We start from the raw sequence: 27393 nt of genomic DNA on the forward strand, positions 1-27393 counted from the left end.
AGTCCCAGCACAGTACCTGGTACATAGTATGTTCTCAAATATTTGTTAGAATAAATGAATGAACTACATAAGTCTCTCCTTTTACAGACTGATTGCTAACTACTATGGGAAAATAAAGGCAGGGAGGGAAAAAATTCTAAAATTAGTTTCTACTCTGCTTCTGACGCCCTCTGAGCTAAGAACATTAAAATGGGAGCCCTGTAAGCCGGTCCTCCTTCCAAGCTGGCCACGCCTCCACTCCACAGTGGTCTTCTCTTCTGAAGACCCAAGGTACAGCCAGGAGTGAAACTTCCAGGGTAGGTGCCCGCAGTTCCCTTTAGCCTCTGCTGTGCTCGTGTATCAACAAGTTTGGGGCATCTCTTTAGATATGAATTTTTCCCAAGAAATTATTCCCCTTTGTGGTATGGGTCATATCGCTGGTAAACCTTTCAGTGAAATAACGTTTTCTTCTTAATGACCTGATTGAAAAGCTTCTCCATCTCTCTCATTTTTCATGTTAAGTCAGCAAACGGAATTCCTACAGCCTGGGCTCCACGAAGGTGGGTTTCTTGGTCGGCTTCCTTAGCTGCCAATACCTCCAGGGCCTAGAAGCATACATAGCACACAGCTGTTTGGAGCGAAAACACTCATGCCCTTCACGCCCTATTTAGAGATGACGAACCTTGGCCAGGACACTTGTCCACCCACTTCTCGGAATTCAGACTTTCAGATTCAGGGCTTAGGCAGGTCAGAGTGAAAAAAAGCTTTGCAGCACAGCACCACCTAAGTAAAAATCTGTAAAGCACGTCGCTAATCTTGAGATGTTTCGTTTGGAAAGTGAATTTCTCCATAAACAAATCAAACGGTGTTCCGGCGCGCGTGCTCCGCTTCTGTCCTCCGGGTCAGGTGGGACACTGGACTTAATAATACACAACGTGGGGAAGCGGCGGGGCGCTGGCAGAGGCGGCAGACGACCAGCTTAACGCGCCTGCTTTCCTCCACTCCTCCCCTTTCCGTTCCTACGCTGACGGGTGGGGCCAACGCCTCTCTGGCCGGAAAGGGCTGGGCCTCAGGCGCCCACACTTCCGGCTGGGTGGTTCTAACGCGAGGCGCGGGAGCCGACTGGGTGACGTCAGGGAAGGGGGCGGAGCTAGGGTTGTGTCGGGCATGCGCAATAGGCCGACTTCGCCGACTTGGGCCCCCGAGGCAGTGAAGGACAAACACATGCTGAGAAGAATTTCCAGTTTTGTTGCTGGTGAGGGCTCGGGCCTCACGGCCTTCCTGCCAAGGGGCAGGAAACTGGAAGGAGTTCCTGAGCCCGCGAGCCTGCAGCGGAAGTAGAAGAACGTAGGTATCAGTATGTGTGAGAGACAACTCTGCCTCATTTAACAAGTCAGGATGCTATATTCACGAAACGGCGTGGGGGTTGAGGTGAGCCCATCGTCCCGGAGTCCGAAAATGTCCATTAGTAGGGGAAGGCGGGACCGTCAGAAGTTAAATTGCAACCTTCTTGCAGTTCTAGCTGGTTTCATTTGTTTACTTTTATGTCTCGGTGAGATGCTTGGTGGCTTCCCAGTTGGCTGCCAATGCCTGGAGGAGGGCAGGGCAAGCCACTCCAGTGTTCTTGTTAGGAGAATCCCAAGCACAGAGGAACCTGGCAGGCTACAGTCCGTGGGGTCAAAAGAGTCGGACCGGACGGAGCAGGCACGCAGCGAGATGGTTGGTAGGCCACATTCTAGTGTGTGTTTAATTAGATTGCTTTTCTTACAGCTGTTCTTGGCTGGAAGAGAAGGAGGAGTTGGAAATGAAAAAGAGTGCCTTTGAAACCCAGAGCTTTCCTCAGAAGGCAGTTTTGGGTGAAATGCTCAGAATTTTTCTCAAATCTGCTCTCTCTCTTCCCTGCCCCAAGCTCCCTTAAGTTTGAAGCAGAGAAAGTAAAATTACAGCAAGTCAAACTTATGATGGACAGCAGTTACAATATAAATCTAACGATAGGCCAGAAAGACGCAGGAATTTGGGACTGATGGAGACTCAAGTCAACGAGTAAATCAAGTAGCACTGGTGACCCTGTCTTGTCTGGGCGGGGTTAGCATTCCAAAGCAGAGGGGAAAATGACCTCTGGAAGATGCTCTAAGACTTAAGGAAAAGCTGTTGGCAGGTTTCCTGCCGTGTCACTGGCTGGTGTTAATAATCCCCTGCTTTGTTTTTAGGCCCTTCTTCAAGTGTCTGGAGGTCAGAGAAGCAGCCGAGGGGAGGGAACTGTGACTAGTTAAGAAGTCCCTGCTTACTGTCGCTACCAGATCTCATGTCAACACCAAGTCCTCAGCTGCTGGTGGCAGCTGCTCAGCAGACCCTGGGCATGGGAAAGAGACGGGGCCCTCCCAGAGCCGTCTGTCTTCATCTCGCTGCAGAGGTGCTGGCTGTGGCCAGGGGACTGAAGCCAGCTCTGCTGTACGATTGCAGCTCTGCAGGGGCAGCCAAAATCCAGAGCTACCTGGAGAAGCTGCGGGGCCTGGGTTTCCCGACTGAGGGGCTTCACGTCCTTGAGATTGCAGAGAACAGCCTGATTGTCCATCCTGAGCATGTGCGTCGACATTTGGAGCAGGTGCTGCTTGGTAGTGTAGCCTTTGTGGATGTTTCTGGCTCTCAACCTTACCCTTCCGTCTGCTCCCTGGACCAGCTTCAGGACTTGAAGGCCCTCGTGGCGGAGATCATCACACATTTGCAGGGGTTGCAGAGGGACCGATCCCTGGCAATCTCCTGCAGCAGGCTTTGTTCCTCGGCCTGGAATCTCTGTACTGTGTTTGGGATCCTCCTGGGCTATCCTGTCCCCTATACTTTTCACGAGAACCAAGTAGAGGACAACTGTTTAGCCCAGACTCCACTACGAGTGTTCACTGCCCGGATCTCATGGCTGTGCTGTCAACCACCAGTCTTGCTGTATTCCTTTAGTGTGCCAGAGAGCCTGTTCCTGTCCTTGAGGGACATTTTAAATACTTGGGAGAAGGACCTTAGAACTCGATGTAGGACTCAAAATGACTTTGCTGACCTCAGCATCTCTTCTGAGGTAGTCACACTGCCAGCCGTGGCCCTCTGACTTTAACTTTTCCCGTGTGGAAGGTGCTTGGTAAATGATCAGCTGTAGGTCAGGGATGGCAAATGGGAATCATTTCAAGTGCCAATTGCGAGTATCTCGAGAACACTAGGGAAGAATACTGTAATCCATTTATCATTTCTGTGCTGAACTGTACTAGGGAGAGTAGACCGGGATGCTTCAGGAATAAACAGAGTTCTTCGGGACAGACCATCAGGTGAAATTTATTTGTTTATTTTTACAGCAGGTTAAAAAAATAGTCAAAAATCTTAGTTGTGTTGGGAAAACCCAGACCTTAAAGTACCCAAACCTGAGTTCTTGGGGTTTTTTTTTTTTTTTTTTTTTGAGTTCCTTGTTCCTGATTTTCACCCAGGGCAGCTGTCACCAGTTAGAGCATCAAGCTGTCCTTATTGGCCAGCATCACTGCCACCGCTATAGCAATCAGCGCCATTAGCATCAGGAGCCATTGGCCGCATTGTCTCTGTGAGGAGGGAGGGGGAGAAAAGAGAAAGAGGACATGGGTTGGTCAGAGAAGATACAGGTGAAAATAATCTTCCTCCTTCCCCTTCTAGCCCAGTAGGAAACCTTGGGTTGGTGGAGGAGAGAAAGCTTTTTATACCACTGTCTGTCACTTTGCCACCTCTCTTGGGATAAAATCACTTTACCAAAGGTCAGTGCACCAGCAAACCACAGCCAGCAGGGGCCAGGTACTTAAAAACTGATAGAAGTCAAAAGTGGAGAATAATTGAGCAAAATTATATTATTCTCTGTTTATGTTCCTCTTGCTTTCTTCATTCTGTTCTTGCCACTGCGCTCAAAATAGACTGAAAGTACACCATTTCATACTTTAGCGAGTAGTAAGTTTTTCCCTTCAGGCTCAAGAGTTCCATGAAAATTGGGCTTGGAGGCATGAGCCAGTGTTTCTATTCATGGTTGCTATACTGTCAGTACAGTGTAAACCAAGCTGAACGGAGCAGGCCGGTCAGATGTTGGCAGGGGCTGGGCAATTTTACGGGCAAGGTTTGGGGGAGGGAGGGAGCATCCCGCCATCATCTCGGGCTCTGTGGGAGGTTAGACTCTTACTCTGGGGGGCGGCTGTTGGCTCTGACTGAGCTCTTCTCGACAGTGCTGCAGCTTACGCAGGCAGGAGAGGTACTCGTCACTGAGGTTGTCTAGTTCCGAATGCAGTTCTCTGCACTGTGGGGGAGAACACCACAGTGTCACACAAGGTCATCACCACAGTTCTGGCGGGGACAGAGCCCCGGTAGAGGAGAAGGCCCTGTGTAAGCTACCTTGTCAGTCATTGGTCATTTTCACCGCCATCCTCCCGTCCCAGCCTTTGTCAGAGCTTTCAGTTTGGCTTTTGACAGTCTTGCCTAGCTTATCCATAATGTGTTCATTTAAATGCATATTTTACATTAATGCATATTATATATGTCATATATAATGCGTATTATATTATGTGCTATACGTGTAAGTACACGTGATGGTTGTGTGTGATAGTTGTGCAAGTGCTTTCTAAATAGGAACACACAAAAGGGAAGTTCCTACGGCACAGATGACCTGGAAGTGATCTTAGTGCAGGCGTCTTTTGAGGGGAACGAGTTGCGTGTGAATACTTCCGGACATATGTATTTTGTGAGTATGTAGGTAGGAAGAGTTTTGTTATTTAAAAGACAAAACTAAAACTAAACTAAAACAAAACTAAAACCCTGTATAAAGTTTTAAGATACTCATTGTACAACAGAGTTTGAGGAGTTAATGTGTTTTATTAAATGTGTTTTGAGTTTAGGTTGACTTTCTGAAAAGTACCTCTTTAGTAAAACTTCGAATAAAGATTGGTATAAAGAAGGAAAAGATTGACAAGCTGAAAGTGAAGATGTTTTTATACAGGCAAAGGAATACCTACAGGCATCTAGTCACAACTTCAGCTCTGAAATACCTGCTGTCTGACTGACTTCCAGCAGTTTCCCTGTTACTGGAGGATGAGTCCCTCCTGTCTGAGGTCACCACCTCACCTCCTTTTCCTTGGCCAGAAGCTGCAGAGTTTTCTTCTGGAGCTCGTCTCTGAAATCCAAGTCTTGCTCCTTCCCTGGACCTTCCGGCTCCACTTCGTTATGGGAGGGCTTTGGGCTCCTCACAGGCAAAGCCTGATCTAAAAAAGCAGCCAGATTCTCAATGACAGTGAGGCCCACACCTCTGAGGAAGGGTCCTGACACCGAGAGAACCTTCTGGGGAGAGGGAAGAGGACTGGGGGAACAAGGAAGAGCCTGTTGCTGGCCACGCTGCGTGGCTGGCAGTGCTCTGATTTTTAAAGAACTCTCATTGGGATCATGCTCAGCCTGGACAGAGAGCTGGAATTGGAGCCCCTGGAGGGCAAGGTTGGTATCTTTTCTCTGCATCGTTAGTCCTGCGTAATGCCAGATACTTTTAGACAATGCTTATTTCGTTTCTTTGGTTGCATGTCACATCTTTTAGTCTGGTGGGTTTGCTGGATGCTCCAGTATAACTTCATTTTCCTTCTGTCCTTGTTTCAAAATGGTGAGAATGGCAATCATAGCCTAGAATTCATCTTCATGTAGTTAAAGCTGGTTGTTCAGCCCCTTGGCAGTCTGCATCTTGGTGAAGAGAGCCCTGGACTGGGAGTCAGAAATTCTGGATTGTTGTCATAGCTGTAGCCTTAATTTGTACGACCAACTACCTTCGTTTACCTTCATTTTCTTACCCATCCTATGTGGGCATAATGCTTCCTGCTTTATGTTTTACCCAGTGATTGTGATGAGAAAACAAATGGCCACATGCAGGGAGTAAGGGAGGAGCTTTCGCCCTCTCCAGATGTTTGGTGAGTTCTCAGAAAGCTGAGGCAGCAGACTTGAGGACTGCGAGTGAGGTGACTGTTGTATGTGACATAGTTTCTACCTGGGAAGTTGGATCTGGTTTGGAAAGTCAAGGGTAAAAATTGACATAAAATCCTGAGTTTAGAATCAATTTATTGAAATGTTCAGGTACAGATGTATGTTTTCAGAGGGAATAGAAATCCTTTCCATAGTTTATATACCTCTCAGGATAGGAGGTTAACTAGCTAAAGTGTTCTCAGAGCCAATGATGAGTCAGTCCTTAAAGTGCTCCTTTAGCTCCCTGACTTAAGAGTCCCCGACACAGGGTCATATAGTCCATCCCTCTGCCTCTAGGAGGGCAAGGAAAGAGCAATATCTTAGAATTTGTGGAAAGAAGTTTGCTGACCTTTCTTTATTAAGAGTTTCTCCTGTTTTTGAAGCTGTAAGGATTGATTCTGAAGCAGACCTGTTGGAAAACACAAGGAACTTGTCTGTGCTAGCGCATTTACTGCAGAGTGTCTTCTTAGAACTTTGCTGAGACCTTAATTATTCTGTTCCCATCTGTAGTTGAATTGTGTCACTCCCCCCCACCCCAAATTCTTATGTTGAAACCCTGATTTCCAGTACTTCAGAATGTGACCCTATTTGGAGATAGGTTCTTTTAACCAAGTTAAAATAGGACATTAGGGTCCTATTTTAATATTGACTAGTGTCCTTACAAGAAGGGGAAATTTGGACACAGATGCGGATGGATGGAAGACGTGAAGAGATGGAGAAGGTGTCCATTTCCATCTTCTTGGATGGAGAAGAAGGCCATTTCCTTCTCCAAGCCAAGGAAAGCAGTCTAGAATGGATCCTTCCCCCAGAGCCCTCAGAAGAAACCAACCCTGCCCGCTTCCTTGATCTGAGACTTCCAGCCTCTGGAGCTATGAGAAAACCAATGTCTGTTCTTTAAGTCACCCAGCTTGTGGTGCTTTGTTACGAACACACCCTCCTTATATCTCTTCCTACCATGTACCTTTAAATCTCTGTGTAAATGTTACCGTAGAAGAAGGACATTCCCAGTTGACCCTGTGTGAAATAGCAACTGTTTCTCTTTAACCTGCTGTGTTTTTTCCTCTATAGCAGTTGTTAATACCTGACGCCTATTTGTTCATAGAAACTCCATACTGCACTGTAGTGTTTGTTTAGAATGTAAGCTTCATTAGGGAGGAAACCATGCCAGTTCTGTTCATTACCATATCCTCAGAGTGTGTCTCTGTGCCTGGGACTTGGTAGGGGCTCAGTAAATAAGCGCTGAATAAATAAAGGCATGATTTTGAAGTGACTTGCCCATTCAGCCCCGACTGTGTGGGAGCCCAGCTTTTGCTGGTGTCCTCCCTCCCTGACCCCTGAGGCTGCCTGGCTCTTCTTATACTCATTGCTCTCTGCATGAAACTTCTCTGTCGGGGGCGTCAGAGGTTAAGGTGGGAGGCAACCAGCAGAGCTGTGCATTGTTTCAGGTTCTCTGGCTTTTCAGAAATTGCCAGCTTTTCTTTGGAAACACCCCTTTTCCTCTTTGGCCTCGACATGTAATTGGGAAGCAGACTGAGCTTATTTTCTGAACCATTCCCAGTGGCAGAGGTCTGTGTGACAAATGTACATAATAAATTAGAATATATAAAATAAGAAGGACCTTAGAAAACTCTGAAATCTGCAATTCTGGGGGAAATGCAGGTGGTGGTTGTGGGCAAGGAGGAGAAAAGTAGAAACAAACGAAAAATGCCAGAGGCTAATGTGGAACTTGGGAAGAACTGTCCGTGACCTCACCGCCCAGGAAGAGGGTCTGGACAAGCAGAGGTAGAGGATATGCCAAGGACTGGGCTTCCCGTCGCTTCTCTGGATGCCTTTTGTGGGGCAGGAGCCCCAGGAATGCCACAAAGCCACCTGCGCTACTTTGAGAATCTGGAAAGGGACTTACTCTGCAGCTGCTGTACTTTGGTCACCAGGGCGAGTTTCTCCTCCTCTGACCTCTTTAGTTGATCTGAGAATCAAACAAAACAAAATAGAAGAACCTAAGACCTAAAGAGCTCACCCCTGAGGCTGGAAATTAGTAACAGATGCTGTCTAGCCCATGGCCTCTGACCAGTGTCAAGTGGAAGTTGCTCTTTCTTCTGCTTGTCCCAGTTCTGAAGAGGTAAACCAGAACCCTGCTGCCTTGGATTTCATCTGGATCGACAGTGGGCTGAGTTACGGGTTGTTTGTGTATATAGGGTTTTCCAAGTGGCCCATTGGTAGAGAATCTGCCTGTCAGTGCAGGAGATACAAGAGATGCCAACTCGATCTCTGGTCAGGAACATTCCTAGTATTGTTCAGAACAATACCGGAGTAGGAAACAGCAACCTGCTCCAGTATTCTTTTCCAGCCCCTCTGCCCTGCTGCAGTATTCTTGCCTGGAGAATCCCATGGACAGAGGAGCCTGGTGGGCCATAGTCCATGGGGTTGCAAAAGACTCGGATACGAATGAGTAACCCAGCACAGCACAGCAGCATGTGTGTGTAATTTGGTCCCCTCTCAGCTGACAGGGGCCGTTGACTGGGAAACTTCTATGCTTGGTGTTTTTGCTGACCTTTCCCTTTAAATTAGGAATGCCGTCTTGGCACGTGACTGCTATGGGAGTAACTGTGCTCTGGCTTAGACGGATAGGCTGGATCTTTTCTGTCTTGGTCTTGGATGATTAAAACAACCCTGCCTTTTTGTCAGAGTAAAATGAAATCACCAAGTCAACCAAACAAACAAATGAAAGACTGATCCTTTTCCAGCCAAGCCCCCTTCTTCTGGGCCCCCAGAGGCCTCCAAAGCCTCCAGGGGGATGGGTACCTTGTAGGTGCTGGGTGTCCGAGCTGCACAGGTCTCTGTCCTCCTGCAGGCATTCAATCCTGGCCTGCAGCTCTTGGTGCTCACTCTCCAGAAGTCGTAGGGCCTGGTTCATCTGTGAGTCTCTGCTGTCTGCTCCCTGGTGGGAGGAGGAGGGGCAGACAGGCAGGTCAGCGCTAGCTAGGGTGGAGGCAGCGGGCAGATCCCAAGGAGGAAGAAAACTGGGGAGATTGTAGAGTAACAGAGACGGAGTCTGAGGGAAGTGGAAAAAATAGGAAGAGTTTTAAAATTCTTCAGTGTGCTCTATTCCTCATGCTTAACAACCAATAAGGGATGAGATTTTTGATATTCACAAGGGATTCCTTTGGATAAATGCCCACATTCAGGAATACCGAATCATCGCTTTTCTAGACAACTTCACTTTGTCTTTACTTCTCATTCTCACGCTATCGATTTTTTCAAGGCGGAGTGGGTAGGCTCATTTTTCACAAAGAATTAAGGCTGAAAAGGAAATGGACTTCGTGAGAGTTTCCTTGTAGGTGATTTGAGGAAGAGAACAGTGAAGGCAGTGGCCAGTGAGGTTCTCTCCTGTGATAAGACGATTTACTTGTTATCGCTTTGATAGGTTGCCTAGATCCGTGCTTCAGTAAAGGTGGGTCCTCAGAATTCCAATCCAACTAAGTAAAATTGATGAAAAACAACAGCTAATGTTTATTGAGGGCTTATATGTGCAAGGCATTGTGCTAAGTGCTTTGCATGGATTACCTCACTTAATCCTCAGAACAGTCCTATGATAGAATACTATTATTATCCTCATTTTACAGATGAGGAAACCGAGGCTTAGGTGGTTAGTTAACTTCTCCAAGGTAACACAGATTGGAAATGGTGAAACCCTTGAGGATCCAAGAATCCACTATAATGGCTTAAAAAACACATTGGCAAGATGTGTGAGTTGATACTCAACCTGTAAGTAAACTGGTGACTTTTGTTCTGTGCCAACAGCGGGCATTTCTGAACTGGATGCCCTCCTGGGATGGGGTGCAGAGAGTGGGTTGGGGTGTGGCAGTAGGCTGAGGAATATTCCAGTCTAGCCCTTTGCATTTGGATGCTGTCATTCCAATGAACACTTAGGTGGTTTGCATGAGCAGTGTAGACATCCTCGCTAAACCCAGATTTGGGGCTCCCAGCTGAGCAGAATCTTCTCTTGTCACTGCTATTGACACCTCCCTCCCCTAAATCCTGCCTTCCCTCCCCTGCTCCCTGCCCCCAGGGCCTGGTACCTGCAGTTTGGACTGAAGCACATGGAGCTGGCTCTCCAGCTCTCTGTGCTGAGTGCCCAGGGTCTTCCAGTCCTCCTTCAGAGCCTCATACTGGCTCTTCCACTGTTCACACTTCTGCTCGGCTAGAGCCAGGGACCGCTGAGGGAGACCAGAGGAGAGGGAGGTGCGTCGGGGGTTCCAGGGAGTCGTGCCACTGCTCCCTTGCGGCCCGACCGCCCCAGGCTCCCAGCCCCAAGGACCACGGGGCATCCCCACACCTGTGTGCTCTGCAGTTGCTGTTCTGCACTCATTTTCTCCTCCAGCACCTTCTGCAGTGATTCCTTGGCCTTCTGCTCATAGCTGTTTTTCTGGTCTTCCATCTCTAATAGCACCTTTTTCATTCCCCAAGGGGAGTATTTCTGTAAATTGGATGCAATTCAACAAAGACACATGGAGCTAATGTGTTCCAAGCCCTGAGCAGGGATGCAGAAGTGAAAAGAAATCGGTCCTTGCCCACAAGGCAGAGATGTCAGTAATCTAGTGGACTGCCTTCCAAGCTGGAGGCGGGCAGGGAGAGTCCCTCAGGTGATGTGAGAAGTGAGTGGGGATGATAAGCTGCCCCAGGCACACTGAGCATTCTCCCCGGGGCCTTCCACAGGCACTTGACATCCAGCGTTTCCCAGAGGAAATCATCTTTCTGAACCTGCTCCTATCTCGGTGGGCAGCAGCATCATCTACCCAGTCCCCCAAACCCGAAAGCAGGGAGTCATCCTTGATTTCTCTCTCACCTTCTCCAAGGAATCAGTTGGTTATCAAGCTTTGTCAAGTCAGCCTCTCTAACAGCTCGTGCCTGTATCCTCTATCGACTGCCACCTCCTTAGTTCAGACTCTAGTAATACTATTATATGGGTTATATAGTCTCCCTATCTTCAAGTCTTGCCTCCCTTTAAACTCTTTTCAGTCCTGCAGCTAGAGGTTTCTTTCTACAACTTCTACCTGATCATGTCACAACCTGCTTCAATCTCATTGGTTTCCAGTGTTCTAAAGTTCAAGTTCAAACTCCTTGGCATGGCTCTTACTTATAAGCCGAGACTTTCATTCCATGCTGCTCCAACCAAGCTGGACTGCTTGTAGGTCCCCTAAGCACTGTGCTTCTCAGCCTTTGCTTTTGCCCATAAAGCTTCTACTTAGAGTATCCTGACCCACCCTTTCCACCTGGTTAACTTCTGCTTATGCAAGATTCAGCCCAAGAATCATAAAAATTCTGATAAATTTGGCTAACCAGCTCTATCCCCCAACTCTTTATGGGTTAGGTAGTTTTATTGGTGTTCACATAGTATCTATATTTCTAATCCATTGACTTATTTGCCTCTTTTAAGGGATTGTAAACTCCTTTGAGGCAGGGAGCATTTTTTAAAAAATAAAATTGTTTTTATAGCCTCAGTGATCTGAACAATCTTCAGTAATCTCAAATTTTAAACATTAATACCCTAGCATTTTAAAAATTTCACCTGGCTTCAAGATCAAAAAGACACCAGAGCAGCTTTGCAGATTCACTTGCCCTTCCCATGGTTTTCATTTTTATGCCCTATGATTTTGGGAAAGCCAGAAGCTATTACTGTTGATTCTGGCTTACCCAACTGGGTAAGAGATAGTCTAGATAATGCAAATTTAGAGTTCATTATGAAATCATTTCCACTGGATTTAAATATTGAGTGGGTCTTTTCTTGGAATTGTCACTAGAAGCCAGATACAGAAGTTATTGATTGAGATCCTATGTCCAGGTTATTGGGCTTAACCGTGCTGGTCACTGGCCAGCGTTATTCCCCATTGAACATGAGTAGACTGGCATCCTGGATTGTATGTCAGTTTCTTACGAGCTTGTTTGGCATTATTTAGTTAAGAGTCTGACAAAGTAGGTCATGCTGCAAAAATGAAAGCAGTGAATCAGCAAACCTATAGACTAGAAAAGCTGTTCCCCTGAAAAATTCTAACTACACGGCCACCTTATTTTCCAAACATCAAGTGGGAGCAGTCTAGTTAGTCCACCTCATTCTCTTAACCTGTCAGAAATCTATCATTTCTTGAGTGTGAAAACTGATTTATTTTTTTCTATCTCCTATAATCCAAGAGCAGGGCAATCGAGAGATTACTGGAAGTGGATAACAATGCCACAGAAAGCCAGGAGTCTCAGTCTTTTGCTTGCTCCCAGGGATTGGTGCTAGATAGAAGTTGCCCATGGGATGAAAATCATTTTGCGAGACTTCACTGTAATATCTAATTCATCTCTTCTAAAGTTAGGGCCTGTGGAGTGCTGCCCAGATAAGCTGAATCTTTACCAAGGGCCTCTTCCTGCTTTTCCAGGTATTCTCAAGGTTTCCCTGGAGCTGGCTGGGCTGGTGCTGGGCTTCCTTTCCCAGGGTGCAAAGGGAAGGACAGCAGGAAAAAGGGAGAGGAAGAGAGAGTGAATTGGAGACCAAAGTGAAAATGGTAAAGGCCAGAACTGGGTGAATAGGATGTGTGCATTAATCTCTAGCAGGTGACGTTTCTAGAGTAGGCTTGAGGTTCAAGCACTGTCTCCCTTAATTTCAGATTCCTGGGCTAGAGGCGCCCTCCGGAATGCTTACCTGGGTACAGGCATACAGTTGGTTTTCTAAGGATCTCAGTTTGCCCTTTAATTTGTCTTCATTAAGCTGGCCCTGGAACAAATGGAATGAGTTAGTGAGTTTGGGCCAAAATATAGCATGCAGAGACTTTTGCTGTGTATTCCCAGCCTACTGCCTATAGTAAACAGTGTTTGTGGAACTGAGCTCCTTTAGGAGGTGGGGAGGGGGAAAGATGGCAAGGGATGTTTGGAAAGAAGAGCATCTTTTCCTCTTTCTCTGGAATAGGTGAAGGAAGGATCAGACTGCTCCCCAAAGTCACCTGTGTACCTCAAGGTTTTCTATCACATGGCTGAGGGTATCATTGCAGGGGCCTGTTTGAAGGAAAGGTGCTAAGCTCCCCTTTCCTTCCCTCATCACCTCTCTCCCCGTCTGTCTAGGCACCTCTACTCCTCACCTCCTCTCCGTCTAGTGCATTGTCCTTTACTTCTGAAGGCCAGTGAGACTAAAGGGGTCTCTCCTCCCGCGGGGGACATGCATTCCCTCCCTTACCCCCGACATGGTCTGAATTGTGCGCCCCTGTCCACCCCCCCCCCCAGCATTCATATGTTGACATCCTAACCCCCAGTACCTCAGAAGGTGACTGTACTTGCAGACAAGGTCCTTAAAGAGGTAATTCAGGTAAAATGAGGTCATTAGGGTGGGCCCATATCCAGTATGACTGGTGTCCTCAGAAAAAGAGGAGATTCGAACCTCAGGATGCACAGAGGGCAGGCCACGTGAGGACACGGGGAGAAGATGGCCATCTGCAGGCCAAGGGGAGGCCTCGGAAGAAATCTGCCCTGTCAATAGCTTAATCTAGCACTGGCAGCCTCCAGGACTGTGGAAACACATTCTTGTTGGTGAAGCCACCCAGCCTGTGACATTTTGTTATAGCAGCCCTAGCAAGTGAATACTGTCCTCTCCTGGCCACACACACACACACACACACACACACACACACACACACCCCACACATACCCCACACACACACCAGCCCTAGCAAGTGAATACTGTCCTCTCCTGGACACACACACATGCACACATGCACACACCCCACACACACCCCACACATACCCCACACACACACCAGCCCTAGCAAGTGAATACTGTCCTCTCCTGGACACACACACACACACACACACACACACACCCCACACATACCCCACACACACACCAGCCCTAGCAAGTGAATACTGTCCTCTCCTGGACACACACACATGCACACATGCACACACGCACATACCCACAGCCACACCCCTGAAGATGAGAAATTCTTTTAAGAAAGCAGGAAAGGGAGAAAGGGTGTTAAGGCAGGTTTTGTACGCGTGCGTGGATGCCAATTCATAGCCTTTCCCTGGGCTGTGTGTGTCTGTGTGTGTGTGTGGAGGAGGGGGCATGCTGTGGATGCCAATTCATAGCCTTTCCCTGGGCTGTTCCAGCCAGGCCCGGTGGGACACTTGTGAGGTCTAGAAATTGCATTTCTCCTCAGGCCTGAGTCGCCAGGGCCCCTCAGCCGTGCAGCTTGGCCATTTCCCGCTCTTGGACCATTTTTGGTCTGTTACTTGCCAGAGGAGACTGTTCTGTGGTCTGTCCCCTCAGCGAGTTTCAGGGCACCTGTGGGGGAGGGGCAGGAAGTGGTATCTCACAGCTCCTGTTTTGATCTTTTGGCTGATTCCTCTAACCTAGGGAGCCAAGGGGCGACCCACCCACCCACCCCCGCCCCACCACTGCCTTTTTGCTTCCTGTATTCCTCAGCTGGGTCTTGCAAAAGCAAGAAGGCTTTGCCAAAAATAATTTTTCAAACTGCCTTCTGCTATTAATGTTTTTCGAAACGTCTCGTGTGAGAGCTGAGAGTCAGGGATTTGGCATCTACAATAAACCACAGGGCTTTGGGACCAATAAAAGAGATGGACAAAGACTTCCACTGTTCCTGGCTTTGGAGGGACTAGGAAAAGTCACTCCCCTCAGTGGCCTGTTCATTGTTAATCCGAGGGTCCTGAAATCGACTCCCTCCACTCGGCACCCCAGCTCCTTCTCCACACTTCAGGTTGTCAGACTGTTTTTCTCTACCCAGTGGACACGAGTTTGTGCAAACTCTGAGAGACAGTGAAGGACAGGGAAGCCTGGTGTGCTGCAGTCCGTGGGATCGCAAAGAGTCAGACACGACTGAGTGACTGAGCAACAAACTCTTACTATGCAGAATGCAGTCAAACCCACTGAGCTTGAAGGTTTATCTTGCAATAGTTTGGGAAGAAAACAAGTCCTTGGTGATATTCTTACATTTCCCCCAGGCTCCTACTCTTTCTGGGTAGCTCCTTTCTCCTTCCTTAGTATGGTTTTAATCCAATATTTTTGCCTCTTCCAGCTGCGTTTGTATGTTAGCCGCACCCCAGATTACTTTTCCATTCACGTTGCAATAGAAGACAATTCAGGCTAGCTTCTTTGGTGGGGATGGAGGGCCACCCAAGTCTGAGGTTTGAACACATCTCTGGCCCTCAGCTCTGCCTTCCTCGACTCCCCAAGCCAGGCAGGAAAGTTGCAGCCAAGTTGTTGCAGATGGGGTGTGCAATTTCCTGATCTGAGCCCTAGGTTTCCCTGTATGAAGCCCAGTGGTAACAGTATGGGGGAAAAGCACTTTTTACAGGCCAACTGTGGGCTTTGCATCCCAGGAACCTGGGTTTCAGAGAGCAGAGTAGCCCCGGGTGTAAAAGGGAATGAGGTGGAGGCCATACGCACCTGGGTGCCGGTCTGCGGGCTTCAGCTCCTGCTGCTTCTGCTTGGCTTCCCCTGCCTCTGACCTGCTCTCCAGAAATACCACCACCTCACCGCAGAAGCACCAGCCCACTTCTCGTCTCTGTGTTCTAGCAGAGGTTGCTTAGGGCCAATCCCCCGCTGCACTGTCATCTGAAGATCTCAGTTTCAGTTTGCAGAACTAAAAACCCAAGTGTGCCCTGCTCCGGGCCTGTATTGCCTAATACTGTGGGCTCGCTTTCTCTACCGCCCGAACCATTTCTGCTTTGAAGCTTGGACCCAGCTCAGGAGTCGCTGCAGTGCCCCAGGGCCTGTCGCATCCAAAAGGCCCAGCGTCAGCTTGGAGGCTGGAGGCACTAGAGGGAGCTGGTCCCTAGTGTTCTAACAGTTTGCAGGGAGCTACCTGTGAAGCTGGGCATTTAAATTAGGGAGGCCAAATGGAAACGAAGGCCTGAATGTAGCTGAATGTCAGAGACCCTGTTCTGGCCACACGTTTCTCGTTACTTTTTCCCAGTACTGCAGTCTGAGACTTTCTTTCTGCTGAAGAAAGGGGGTGAATTGTTTGGGGGGAAGCAAGAGCAATTAACTGAAAATCTGAGGTGATTTTTCTTAAAAACAGGAAGCTGAGGGTTGGTGAAGAGGAAGAAGACAAGAAGAGTGAGTATTAGTTGGGGAGGAAGGAGGAAGGGAGTAAGCCACAGCCCTGGAGGAACCCCTGCACCCTCCCCTGCTGTTGGAGTGTGGAGTGGAGCAGAAACTGCTTTCCGAGTCTGCCTGGGAAATGTCTCCCAGTAAATCTTCCCTGCCCCCAAGCTCTGGTTGTATCCTACCTGGGATATTAGGAGAGCTTTCCCCACCCCTGCACCCCCTCGGAGCCCGAGTGCTCGCTGTTGTCAGAGAACCATTTAAAACGCAGAGCTGATCCATCGCTTTCAACTCAGTTCAGCGGCTGTGTTACTTATTTATTTATTGGCCGTGTGGGGTCTTGCTTCCCTGATCAGGGATCGAACCCTCACCCCCCTGCCTTAGCAGCACAAAGTCTTAACCACCGGACCTGCAGGGGAAGTCCCTGGTACATATGCTGCTAAGCGAGCACAGCTCCACAGCTACTGGACAAGCTCCTTCTCAGGATGGGGCGGACATTGCTAAGTGTAGGACTTCAGACCTGAGGTGAGCGCCGCCCATTGCTACCCTGCTTACTGCCCGCAGCAGTGTTTCTCAGACTGGGGTGTCATGCATTCTCATGATACACACACACACACTTGTCCTTTAAAAGGGAATCCATGACTATTTAAGTTCGACATACCCTATTCAGCAGAAAATATTTAAGAGCCGTAATACTAGAGAGGTCCTCTCTCTGAAGCTCCTCTGACACAATCCCTTCATTTCCATCACCCTTGGCCCTGCCCCACGCTCTGTTACTCCCAGGCCTGTAGTCATTTAGATTGCTTTATCGTAAGCACCCTTATCCTTTCTGCTTTCTCTCCCCCTTCATCATTCCTGCTTCTGTCTTTGTTGGGCTTCCCTCGTGGCTCAGCCGGTAAAGAATCGGCCTGCAATGCAGGAGACCTGGGTTCGATCTCTGGGTTGGGAAGATCCCCTGAAGAAAGGAACGGCTTCCCACTCCAGTACTGTAGCCTGGAGAATTCCATGGACTGTGTAGTCCACGGGATCGCAGAGTCGGACGTGAGTGAGCGACTTTCAGTCTGTCGCGGTAAAGTCCTCAGTCCTAGACGCAACTGAAGTGGCCCCTTGCCTCTGAAGCCTACCCTGTTCCTCCACAGGCAGAGGAATTGCTCCCTTCTCTTCTGTCTGGGTCCCTTGGTAGAAAGTGCTGTTACAGCTTGCGCACGCGGCAGTTAGGTTTATTTATGACTTGTCTTTCTCTTCCTGGCTGCTGTGGGAAATCTACTGCCTTTTGTGCCTGCCGCACCCAGCCCAGCACATAGTCAGGACTTATCAGACGTCTGTTGAATAAACGAATGAGACAGTCTCAGTTTAGTTCAGCCCCGGAAAGCACCTGGCATGCACAGCTGTCTGTCTCAGGGAACTACTCTGCTACGAAAACCACTTCCTTAAGCAGCAGGAGCCCTGAATACAGACACCCAAAGCCAGGTACAGTGACCGACGGGAAGAGGGCTGGCTGAGCCTTGGAGGTCTCTGACGTCACTGCAGGCTTCGCAGTTTTGTCCCACGCCTGCCTGTCCCGGGTGGGCTGGCTTTCTAAGCACACCATCTGTGTGGACGATCAGATGCTCACAGAGGCCTGTGAGGCCTGTGTGTTCTATCTGTACACCTGTGGCTTTCTGCTCTGGTGGCATCAAACTGCTTGAACACTGCAGTCTAGGAATTTCAGTGTGGAGTCCAAGGACCCCCGGGAATCCAGGATCTGCAAGGTCTTCCCTTTTCCAACTGTGTTTCTGTGTAAGGTTAGATTTTCCTCATATATTTCAACAAAACAATGTATTAACAACAGATTGAATGCAGATGCAAACATGGGAGTCTAGCTGTCCTCTGTTCGGACATTAAAAATACTCGCATAAGTATAAAGCAGTGCTACTTCTCTCACTATTTAAAAATATTTTCCACACAGTCTATAATTTAAGTTCCCATGTAGTCTGTCTACTGTTATTTTAAACTTAGTGCATATTTTAAAATTCCTGTTTTCACTTCTAAATGGTAAACGAAAAAATTCTTTGGATTTTAATATTATTTTTTAATAATAATGCTACATGTGGGGTCTTAGCTCCCCAACCAGGCTTTGAAACTGTACCCTTTTTCACTGGAAGTGCAGAGTCTTAACCAGTGGACCACCAGGGAAGCCCCTGGATATTAATACTTTTTTAAAGAATATAAAGGTGTCCTGATAATAAAAAGCTGGCGACTATATCATGCCTCTGGTTCTTTGCCTGTGCTGTATCCCCTGACCAGAATATAGTTCTTGTTGTCACATTTGCCTAGAAAATACAATATGGATAGTCAATGCCTTGAAATATAACTGTAAGTACTTCCCTGGTTCTCCCCTTGTATTCTACCATATCCTGAAAGCGCTTTTTTTCTTTCTCATATCTCTTCACTGTTTAGGCATCTGTCTCCCTGAGAAAGCCACAAGCTTTCTAAAGCAGGAACCCTGTCTGATTAATCTCATTATTTCCAGTGCTCAGTGCAGGGAACGTGATCTGTGGATATTTGTTGAATGAATGAACTAAAATCAGGAGGTCTCAATTTAGTTCCAGTTCTGCCTCTGACTAGCACTGTGACTTTAGCAAGTCACCTGACTTCCCTGACAGTTTCCTCATGGGCAAAATGAGAAAATTAGACTAGATAATCGCTAGGTCCCTTCCTGCTTTCACATTCATGTCTGGGGCGAGAAGTAGGTACATGGTGGCTGAAGTTAATATTGATATGAATTCCATACAAAACAGTTGATATTTACCACAGTCAGTAACAGGAACTGTATTGAGACCATCTTTTGTTTCTTCCAACAAATTAAAAAAAGGAGGGCCTTTTTTTGATTCTGGGTCTTCCCTGGGTGAGTGGCAGCATGGTCCTCAGCTGACGACCCTGGATTCAGCCAAGCTCTCCCATATATCTACTGTGACATGTTGGATGTCTAACCCTACCTTCGGCATCTTCCGTAGTAAGAAAGCTCCTTCTCTTGCTGCAATGGTATGGAAAGAAGAACGAGATGGACACATACAGAAGCCCCCGAGCTTTGTTCAAACAAAGGTTTCCCTTACCTTCCAAGTGCTGTCAGAGGCCTGAATCAAGGTAGACAGTAGGTCTTGGAGAATCACCATTTTTTGTTTTAGAATCAGCTCCCTTTGTAGGGCCTCCTGAGGGGCAAAATGCAAGTGGGTTAAAATTAACCTGGAGGAGACGTGAGCAGACAGATGGAGGAGCTAAGGGGAAAGTTCATGCTACTTACTTTGAGGTACTCAGAAAGCTGGATGATTTCCTAGAGAGAAAGAAAAAGGGTGTTTAAGAAGATTGTGGCTTTCCCGAAATCCTAGAACATGGAATCTGAGCCAGGATTGGCTTGTGCTAAGTGAATTTTCTTCCGGGACTCAGGGTCCCTCCAGGCTTCCTTGTCTGTGCTCATCCAGGGAGAGGATGCCCCAGCCATCCCAGCTAAGTTTACCAATGAATTCTGGACCTTGAAGAAGATTAGATGCCATGTGGTTCTACACCTCCACCATGAGGATTTCCTTACCTTATCTAGAACTGCAACTCCATAACTGGAAGAGAAGAAAAACAAAAATGGCAGTGGATTAAAGAAACAGGCGTGTCAGGAGGCAGGGTGTAGATTCCTTCTCTCATCTCTTCTGGAGAGCCAATAGGGTGGGAAGGCCCTCCTTTTTCTTAATTAAGGTGGATGTGAAAGTTCCTTGTGTTCCACTCCACAAAATTCTGGGGGAGGGTATTCAAGTGAAAGCTTAGAAGAGAGGAATGGATGGGCTTTGGGGGAGCTGGGGCCAGGAACATGAAAGGTACTCACTTGGTTTGCTGACTGGCATCATTCTTGATTGTTGACTGTGTTTCTCCTGCCTTTGTCTGAGTGCCTGAGAGGGAGGGGATAAGATGATTCAGGAGGCCTGGGAGAGGCAGTGAGGGAAGTGGGGAGGTGTAGGGACTCTTCACTGCCAGCGAGCTGAGACAGCTGTGGCAGGATTCTCTGCAGGCCCCAGTGAGGGTGGGAGGCTCTTACCACGGTGGTGTTTGGGTGCCTTCTTGATGGGAGAGGCCTGTGGTGGAAGGCCACTAGCCTGGGTGGGGTGGTGGCCAGCTGGATCCCTCCAGGCGCCTGAAGGAGGGTGTTGGGTTGCAAAGACCTCAGAACTGGTCCCTGACACCTGGAAAGCAAGTGGGGAGGGGGGTGTTGCTGCGAGCCTAGAGAGAGCGTCTTAGAGCAGGGTTCTCCGGCTGACTGCAGAAAGGTGAGCCAGTGATTAAGTTTCGGGTCCAGAACACCAGAGGAAAGGAACCCATCCTAGCCTTCACAGCCCCAAGCTTCCCCTTGCTCCTGCCCTCACTGGTCCTGGCTGGTGGGATCAGCTCCTCCTCAGGCCAGGCAGATGGGGAGCGGGGCTGGTCTCCAGTTAAAAGCATAAAGGCCTAGTCACTCGGTCCTGTCTGACTCTTTGAGACGCCATGGACTCCTCAGTCTATGGGATTCTCCAGGCAAGAATAGTGGAGTGGGTAGCCATGTCCTTCTCCAGGGGGTCTTCCCAACCCAGGGATTGAACCCAGGTCTCCCGCACTGCAGGCGGATTCTTTACCAGCTGAGCCACCGGGTCTCCTGTTACTTTCTCTCAAAACCATGATCCCAGCCCCTTACAAAGCCCCCAGCATGACACTGTGAAAAGAGAACTGGTCTGAGGAGAGAGTGAGGGGGACCGGGGTCAGGTCCTGCCTTTCCTTGGTCTCAGGCTCCTGTCTGTGTGGCAACGAGTTCGGAGTAGATGGTCGCCAGGGTGCCTTCCATATGCTAGAGGGGACTGCCTTCCTCTCAGGGAAGAGGACCGCCTTCCTCTCAGCGCCAGCTGGAAGATGGCTGAGGAGAAAGTAGGCCAGCAACAGGGAGGAGTGTGTAGCAGTCGCCACAGTTAGCCTCACATATTTTCTTCTTACAAACTAAAACTAAAGTCTAAGAAATTCTGTCTTTATAATGTAACACGAAAAGGCTAAGGAATGCCTGTGGTAGCTAATCATGCAGATTAAGTCTCAATCTTACATAATGACAGGTTCAGGAGGAGTTCTTTAGGGAACTGTGTTTTTTTTTTTTTTTCTCCTTAAAATTATTTTTTTTTTCCATGAAAGATTCAGAAACCTTCTTGCCTTAGAAAGTACACCACTGGTTTTCTTTTACAGTTGGACTCGAGGATCCTTTTTCTGAACAGCACCTCCTGTGTTGAATAACAGATGTGCTGGCTAAGAAAGCCTGATAGAACAACTACTCTGGGGACGGGACAATATCAGGCACTTCCAGGGACGTTAGAGGACCTGTCCCCACTGTCCACGTGCTCACAGTATGGATAGGAAGACACAGATGGTTTGCTAGCTGAGCTCATTTCAACATACCCTAGATTTTTTGGTCAACACTGTTCCTTCCCAGGCCAGACTGATGGGCCCTATAAGAGTTACACAGTCTTCAAGGATTTATAGCCTCATAAGGACCACAGAGAGCAGAGGTGGCCTGAAGAAGCTAGGGCAGCTAAGGTTTCCTGGACCGGACATGGCCTTAGGTGAGTGAAGTTAGTAGAATTGGGATGGCCCGAGAGAAGGAGGGTGATACAGCCGCCTTATAGAAGAATGGAGACAAGAAGTGTGTGTGTGTGTGTGTGTGTGTGTCTGTGTGTGTGTATCTGTGTGTGTGTCTGTGTGTGTGTGTGTGTGTGTGTGTGTGTGTGTGTGAGATTCCAGCAGGACATTAAGAAGATCTGGCTTGTGTCCCTGGCCCACAATAAGCACGGAGTGAATGTTTGTTGAACGAGGATGAATGACTGCTGTAGAGGATATATCTAGATAGACTGAATTGGAATGAATACTAGGAATCAGCTGTGAAATTATTTTTCTCTTTCCTGAAAGGCAAGTGCAAAACGACAACAATAAAAAGTAGGTGAACAAACCCCTCTTATCCTGCGCCCCCCCCAAAAAAATCCACAAGAAGAAAAACATGAGAACAAGTTAAGGGAGACTCTATGATGACTGAGGAAGGAGGGGCTTCATTTAAATCAGTTTTCAGTGACCTTGAGCCCACCCAAGGCAGCAAGGCTGCTGCCTTGCTCCCGCAGCACACCCGCTCCAGAGCAGTGTGTCCCTCAACATGGCCCACCTGCTGTCTGGGGGAAGAGATCCTGTTGGCCCAAGACAAGGGCTCCTTGAGGTCAGTGGCCTGGCCTGTCCTCCTGGAGGGGCCTGGCTCCCTGGCTGGCGGGCTCTGTGCCTCGCCTTTCTCCTCCACCTCCAGGTTCCTCCGTCTGAAAAACTGCTGCTGGCGTGCTCTCCGGAGCTGTTCCCTTTGCTGGGTCCTCGGGGCCTTCCCCGCCAGGCGGCAAGTGGTCACGTTGGGGCGGCAGCGGCGGCTCTCACGGGTCTCCTGCCGGCGCTCGCTCTTAGCCTCGTAGCTCTCAGCCCACCGGGCCAAGCCAGGGGCAGGCCTGGGGTCTGGGCCGATCATGATGACCTCCCGAGCACCTGTTGTTGCTTGGCTTCCAGTTCCTGGAATAGCTGCCCGGGTCTGCCCAGTGCCAAGAGGGAGGCAAAGGGGAGGGGTCAGGAGATGGGCAGAAAAATGACCACCTCTCTAGATGAGGGGGCAGAAATAGCACCGTGTCCCATACATGTGGGTTGAAAACTGAGGCGGGGATCATGTCACGCGGGGATTCGGGACTTCTGGGTCCAGTCTCTCGACTAATCTCTGCTCTTCTCTGGCCTGTGCCTCCCCTTCTGTAAAGTGGCGAGATTCCTCTGGCTGCCACTTCTTCCTTGACCAAACATCTCAGCCTGCCTCCAAGTTAGGGGAACATGAGAAATAATTGATAAAAATCACCAAAAGCCTATAGCCCTTTGGATGGCGGATGCGGACGTGTGCCTTTTCCAGGAACTTCTAGAGAAGCAGTTAAATTGGCTCCCTCTTCCCCAGTCTAAAAGGAAGGCCAGCATCTTTATGCTCTCTTGGCCTAGTTACTAAAGTACTAATAGGCGAGTGACTTTTCTCGAGCCCTGGACAGACAGCCAGACCCTGCAAGGTGCAGCCTTGAGCAGCGCCTTTAGCAGCTGGCTCTCAAGCCTAGCTCTGGGCATGGTTTAGGAGGGAAACCCTGCACTATTGCCTCCAGGCGTGGGGTCCTGACATCGGTCCCTTGACATTCCACTCCTGGCCCAATAAACTGAGCTCTGATTCTCAGGTTCAGATCAACCCAAATCAGTATCGGCTGGGCACCTGTCCGTTACTGGCCAAAAGCCATTTCAGAGCTTTCAGCTCTGTATCTCTTGAAGCAGAGGGTCCCTTTGCTTTCTGGAATCCCCTCCCTGTTAGGGCTAAGTGTGGCGGCATGCCTGCTTTCCTTAGTCCAGAGACTGTGTCTTCTGCAACCACGTGGGTTATACCTAAATAAGGCTGTGTTTCAAAAATGAAACAGAAGTAAAAAAGCAAACTCAGTAACCAGAAGTGCCTAGGGAACCAGGCTTGGTGCAGAGGCCACACTTGCTGTGCCTTCACACCTTACCTTGCTCACGTCACCCCCAGCCCTCGCCCCTCCTTCCTGCCCTGTGCCCTGCTGTCTTTCCTACTCTCCCTTGCCTACCTTGTGCCACTTTGTCTGTTCTCCCAGAACCCTCGGGCAGCTTGGCTAAATTGGGCTGGACTCAGGGCTTCCCTGGTGGCTCAGCTGGTAAAGAACCCACCTGCGGTGTGGGAGACCTGGGTTCGATCCCTGGTTTGGAAAGATCCCCCTGGAGAAGAAAATGGCTACCCACTCCAGTATTGTGGCCTGAAGAATTAATTTCATGGACTGCATAATCTTATCAGGTCGCAAAGAGCTGGACGTGACTGAGCGACTTTCACTTTGGCTGAGCTGGATTCTGAGCCCTGGAAATTCTGGTCCCTGTCTCCACTGGTCCCCGGAGTCAGCCCAGAAACTCACGAAGGGAGGGGGACTTCCCCTTACAGCTGCTGCTTCTGTCCATCCACGGCCTCACTCCCCACTGCCTTAGGAACCTAGTTCCTGCATCATAGATCAGAGAAGGGTGTCTCAGCTTCAGCCTGCAGGCGTTTGCCCGCTCTGGCCCCTTGGGTCTGTCTATAGGTCAGACAGACTCAACAGGTAGCAGCCTCTCTGCCCTTATCATTGGCACGCCTCTGCGCCTCCCAGCTCAGTCTGGAACTCTCTGCAGGATTCTTGCTCTCTCTCTGTGATCATGCCATTCCTTCTCGGGGGTCATGGGTGGGGCAGGCTCACACCCTGAGTGGGGGGGTCTTTCGTGGTCAGGCCCTGTCCGCTCTCCGGTGCCTGACTCTCCAGGCATGGAGGGGACATCCTTTGGTCTCGGGCAGCGCTGAACCCCAGCAGAACTGTGAAGTTGTCAGTGCCCGTCCGCTCATCCTGTCCCTGGGTGCCTCTCGCCTTTCTGTAGGCTTTCCTCCTCGCTCCTACTCTGCAGGGTCCCCTTCACGTCCCACCTACCACTTTCTCCATTTAAAGCTTAGGAAAGGATCTGAGAGGCCCATTCCTATTACATTAAGAATGACTGGATGTGCAGGTAAACTCCATAGTCAGAAGCTATGCTCGTGGTGTCCCAGGCCATCGGCCCTGGTTATTCTGCCGTAGATAGGGGAAGCGAGGACCCCTGGCTGTGGGCTCAGATTGTGTGGATGCCTGTCCTGGCCCTGCTGCTGACCACTCGTGTGCTTTTGAAAAACTATTGATTGTCCTTGTGTCTCTGTCTCCTCATTTGTAAAGTGGGAACCTGCCTCCTAAGGTTATGAGGCTTAAAGAGAAAATGCATGCTAAGCTTCAGGGACATAACACACAATAAATGTTAGCTTTTTATAATAACATTATTATTACTCCCGTCCTCCGGATCTTGGATATTGAAGACTCAGTGCTATAAGACAGAGGTTCCAAGGTAACCTAGCACTCCAGGACCCAGAATGCCCAGTCCTCCAATCCCCCCCCGCCCCCTTCCTCTTTGAGGGGTATTGTTTACCCCACGGAAGGGATGCTGGTCCCGGGTTGAGACCATATTTACTGTTGCTCTGTTCATCTGATTTCTGGGTGTGGGCTACAGGGAGAAAGGGCTGCCTGTGGTCTACAGTCACCATCTCAGTTAGGCCCGGCAGAAAGGCAAAGGAGAGAGTGAAGAACTGGTGTGCGGCCTGTCTGCCTCCCACCTTTAAAAGATGGGGCGCTAGATCCCCTCCCTGTGTGGTTCCAGGGTATCCCTCAGGCTTCGTAGAGGAGGCCAGGGAGAACACTCCCGCCTCCTCCAGCTGTGAAGAGCAGAGGGCTGGGGAGGGGAGATAAGTGTACAAGCTTTGCCTGCACAGGTTCGTTGAAACACGTGGCTGCCCTGCTTTACTTCCTGGGGGGCAGACGTTGACACCTGTTGCCCAAGCTGGGGGTGGCAGTAGAAAAGGCTCCTCAGGGAAGGAGGAGACCCTCCGGACCCCAGACTCTCACAGCAGGGGGATTTGGTGTGGCACAGCTGGGTAGAATCATCCCAGCTTTCCGGCAGGTCTCAACTATTCTGATCAGCTCTAAACACAGGCAGCCATGTGGACGGCTGACTGACAGAGATGGGCTGTGGGAGAAAAAGGAACTGCTCCCCGTGTGGTTCAAAGAGAGGTCACTGGGCCACTGCCCAGGCAGCCCTTGGCAGCTTGACAGGCCTCAGCTGGAGCTCTGGGAAGAGGTGGTACTGGCCCGGGGGGGCTGTCCTCGGTGCCCCCGTGGAGGTCAGGGCGCTGCCCTCACCGGACAGTGCTTTGTCGCTGCCCTTCCCGGTCTTGGCTCCTACTTCCCGGCTGCGTGTGTGATGAGTGGCCTCCTGCGTGAGTGAATGGTCAGACCTTCCTAGTCCAGAGCTCTCAGCACGAGCTAGGAGCGAAGGGCCTGCAGCCACGCCGCTGGGAAGGCAGCTGCGTGCTACGGGGTCCCTGTGGGGAGGGAGCTGTTAAGTGTACGGCCTGTCCTTGGGAGCCTGCATCCTCAGTCGTCTGACTCCCAGCTCATCTCATCCAATGGATGGAGCAGAGGACGCTGGGAGCCGGGCCTCCGGAGACCGACACGGGACACTTCCCTGGTTCCCCACATCAAACACTCAGACCACCGGAGTGGACAGGGTCTCCCCATTCAGCCCAGGGAAGCTGGCAGACAGCGTCTTCCGCCCCACCCCAGAGTTGGAGGTCCCCAACCTGGATGCAGAAGCCTTCTCTTTCTCAGTTACCTGAGGTCCCAGGCTCCAACCCCAGCAGCTCAGGAAAGCATCCCAGCTCCTGGGCAGGTCTCGGCTGTGGTCTCCAAAGGGGCAAGATCTCAATCCATGGCTCGGGGCCCCCTGAGCATTTCCCTTCCTGGTCTTTTTGCACAGCAGCCTTGCTGAAACAGGAAACAGACAAAGCCACAGCACTTGCTCACCCCAGTTCCTCTCTCTTGCTCTCTGGCACGATCGGAGGGGCCCCTAAACCCTTGAAGCCTCCAGGGCTGAGCTCAGGAGCTCCTCCCACCGGTGGGCACCCCAACCGCCCTTTCTCTTCTTATTTGATTGGTCTGAACTCTCGGACTGTTTCACATCAAAATTCCCTTTCCAGGATTAGACAAAGATGAATCTCGGGGTCAGATTCAAACCTTGCAACTTGCAGGGCTAGAAGAGAGACACAGACATAAAGAACAACCTATGGACACAGTGTGGAAAGGAGAGCGTGGGACGAATTGACACAGTGGGATTGATATATATATATACACTGCTGCTGCTGCTGCTAAGTCGCTTCAGTCGCGTCTGTCTCTGTGTGACCCCATAGACGGCAGCCCACCAGGCTCCCCCGTCCCTGGGATTTTCCAGGCAAGAGTACTGGAGTGGGGTGCCATTGCCTTCTCCGATACATATACACTACCAGATGTAGAATAGCTAGCTAGTGGGAGCCTGCTGTAAAGCAGAGGGAGCTCAGCTTGGTGCTCTGTGATGACCTAGAGGGGTGGGATGGAGGCGTGGGTTGGGGAGGGAGCCTCGAGGGAGAGAATGTATGTAAACACAGAGCTGATTCATGTTTTAGTACAGTAGAAACCAACACAACATTGTAAAGCAATTATACTCCAATTAAATTAAAAAAAGGATTCAAATCTTGTAGTTTCTACAAAGGGGGAAAAAGATCTTTTTCAGCCACAAGAGAGGTTCCCAGTGTAGGTTTTTGTCTGTATCAGGTAGTTTTCTGTGTAAGGATTTTCTCTTCCCTTTCGTTACCTCTTCTC

The 27393-nt window shown here is 49.5% G+C and overlaps 3 protein-coding genes across 12 annotated transcripts in view; 2 read left to right on the top strand and 1 right to left on the bottom strand.

The window, feature by feature from the left end:
* The first annotated feature begins 1238 nt into the window (after window positions 1-1238).
* C12H1orf74 (chromosome 12 C1orf74 homolog) lies at window positions 1239-3284 on the top strand. 2 transcript variants are annotated; one of them, XM_069544262.1, is made up of 2 exons: window positions 1239-1326; window positions 2190-3284. In XM_069544262.1, exon 2 carries the CDS (start codon window positions 2285-2287, stop codon window positions 3074-3076), a length of 792 nt encoding a protein of 263 aa, XP_069400363.1. In that variant the 5' UTR covers window positions 1239-1326; window positions 2190-2284; the 3' UTR covers window positions 3077-3284. The 2 variants fall into 2 exon arrangements, with proteins under 2 accessions (XP_069400363.1, XP_069400364.1); XM_069544263.1 differs by having other exon boundaries at window positions 1326-1410.
* The window catches only part of LAMB3 (laminin subunit beta 3), a 190462-nt gene continuing 164310 nt past the window's right edge, over window positions 1242-27393 (top strand). Inside the window, exon 1 of the mRNA XM_069544248.1 lies at window positions 1242-1326. The gene's annotated coding sequence lies outside the window, so the exon portion shown is untranslated. The remainder of the gene's footprint in view (window positions 1327-27393) is intronic.
* TRAF3IP3 (TRAF3 interacting protein 3) lies at window positions 3270-26597 on the bottom strand. 9 transcript variants are annotated; one of them, XM_069544252.1, is made up of 16 exons: window positions 26372-26595; window positions 22257-22661; window positions 20130-20274; window positions 19920-19983; window positions 19635-19659; window positions 19350-19379; window positions 19162-19257; window positions 12653-12724; window positions 10304-10444; window positions 10047-10184; window positions 8770-8905; window positions 7871-7933; window positions 6317-6376; window positions 5092-5228; window positions 4157-4270; window positions 3270-3554 (listed from the first exon to the last, which is right to left on the bottom strand). In XM_069544252.1, the coding sequence occupies exons 2-16, from the start codon at window positions 22599-22601 to the stop codon at window positions 3462-3464; spliced, it is 1659 nt and encodes a 552-aa protein (XP_069400353.1). In that variant the 5' UTR covers window positions 22602-22661; window positions 26372-26595; the 3' UTR covers window positions 3270-3461. The 9 variants fall into 9 exon arrangements, with proteins under 9 accessions (XP_069400353.1, XP_069400351.1, XP_069400355.1 ...); XM_069544250.1 differs by having other exon boundaries at window positions 8770-9019; XM_069544254.1 differs by lacking the exon at window positions 6317-6376 and having other exon boundaries at window positions 26372-26597.

Source organism: Ovis canadensis, chromosome 12, assembly GCF_042477335.2.
Source record: "Ovis canadensis isolate MfBH-ARS-UI-01 breed Bighorn chromosome 12, ARS-UI_OviCan_v2, whole genome shotgun sequence".
In the NCBI taxonomy this organism is placed as follows: Eukaryota; Metazoa; Chordata; class Mammalia; order Artiodactyla; family Bovidae; genus Ovis; species Ovis canadensis.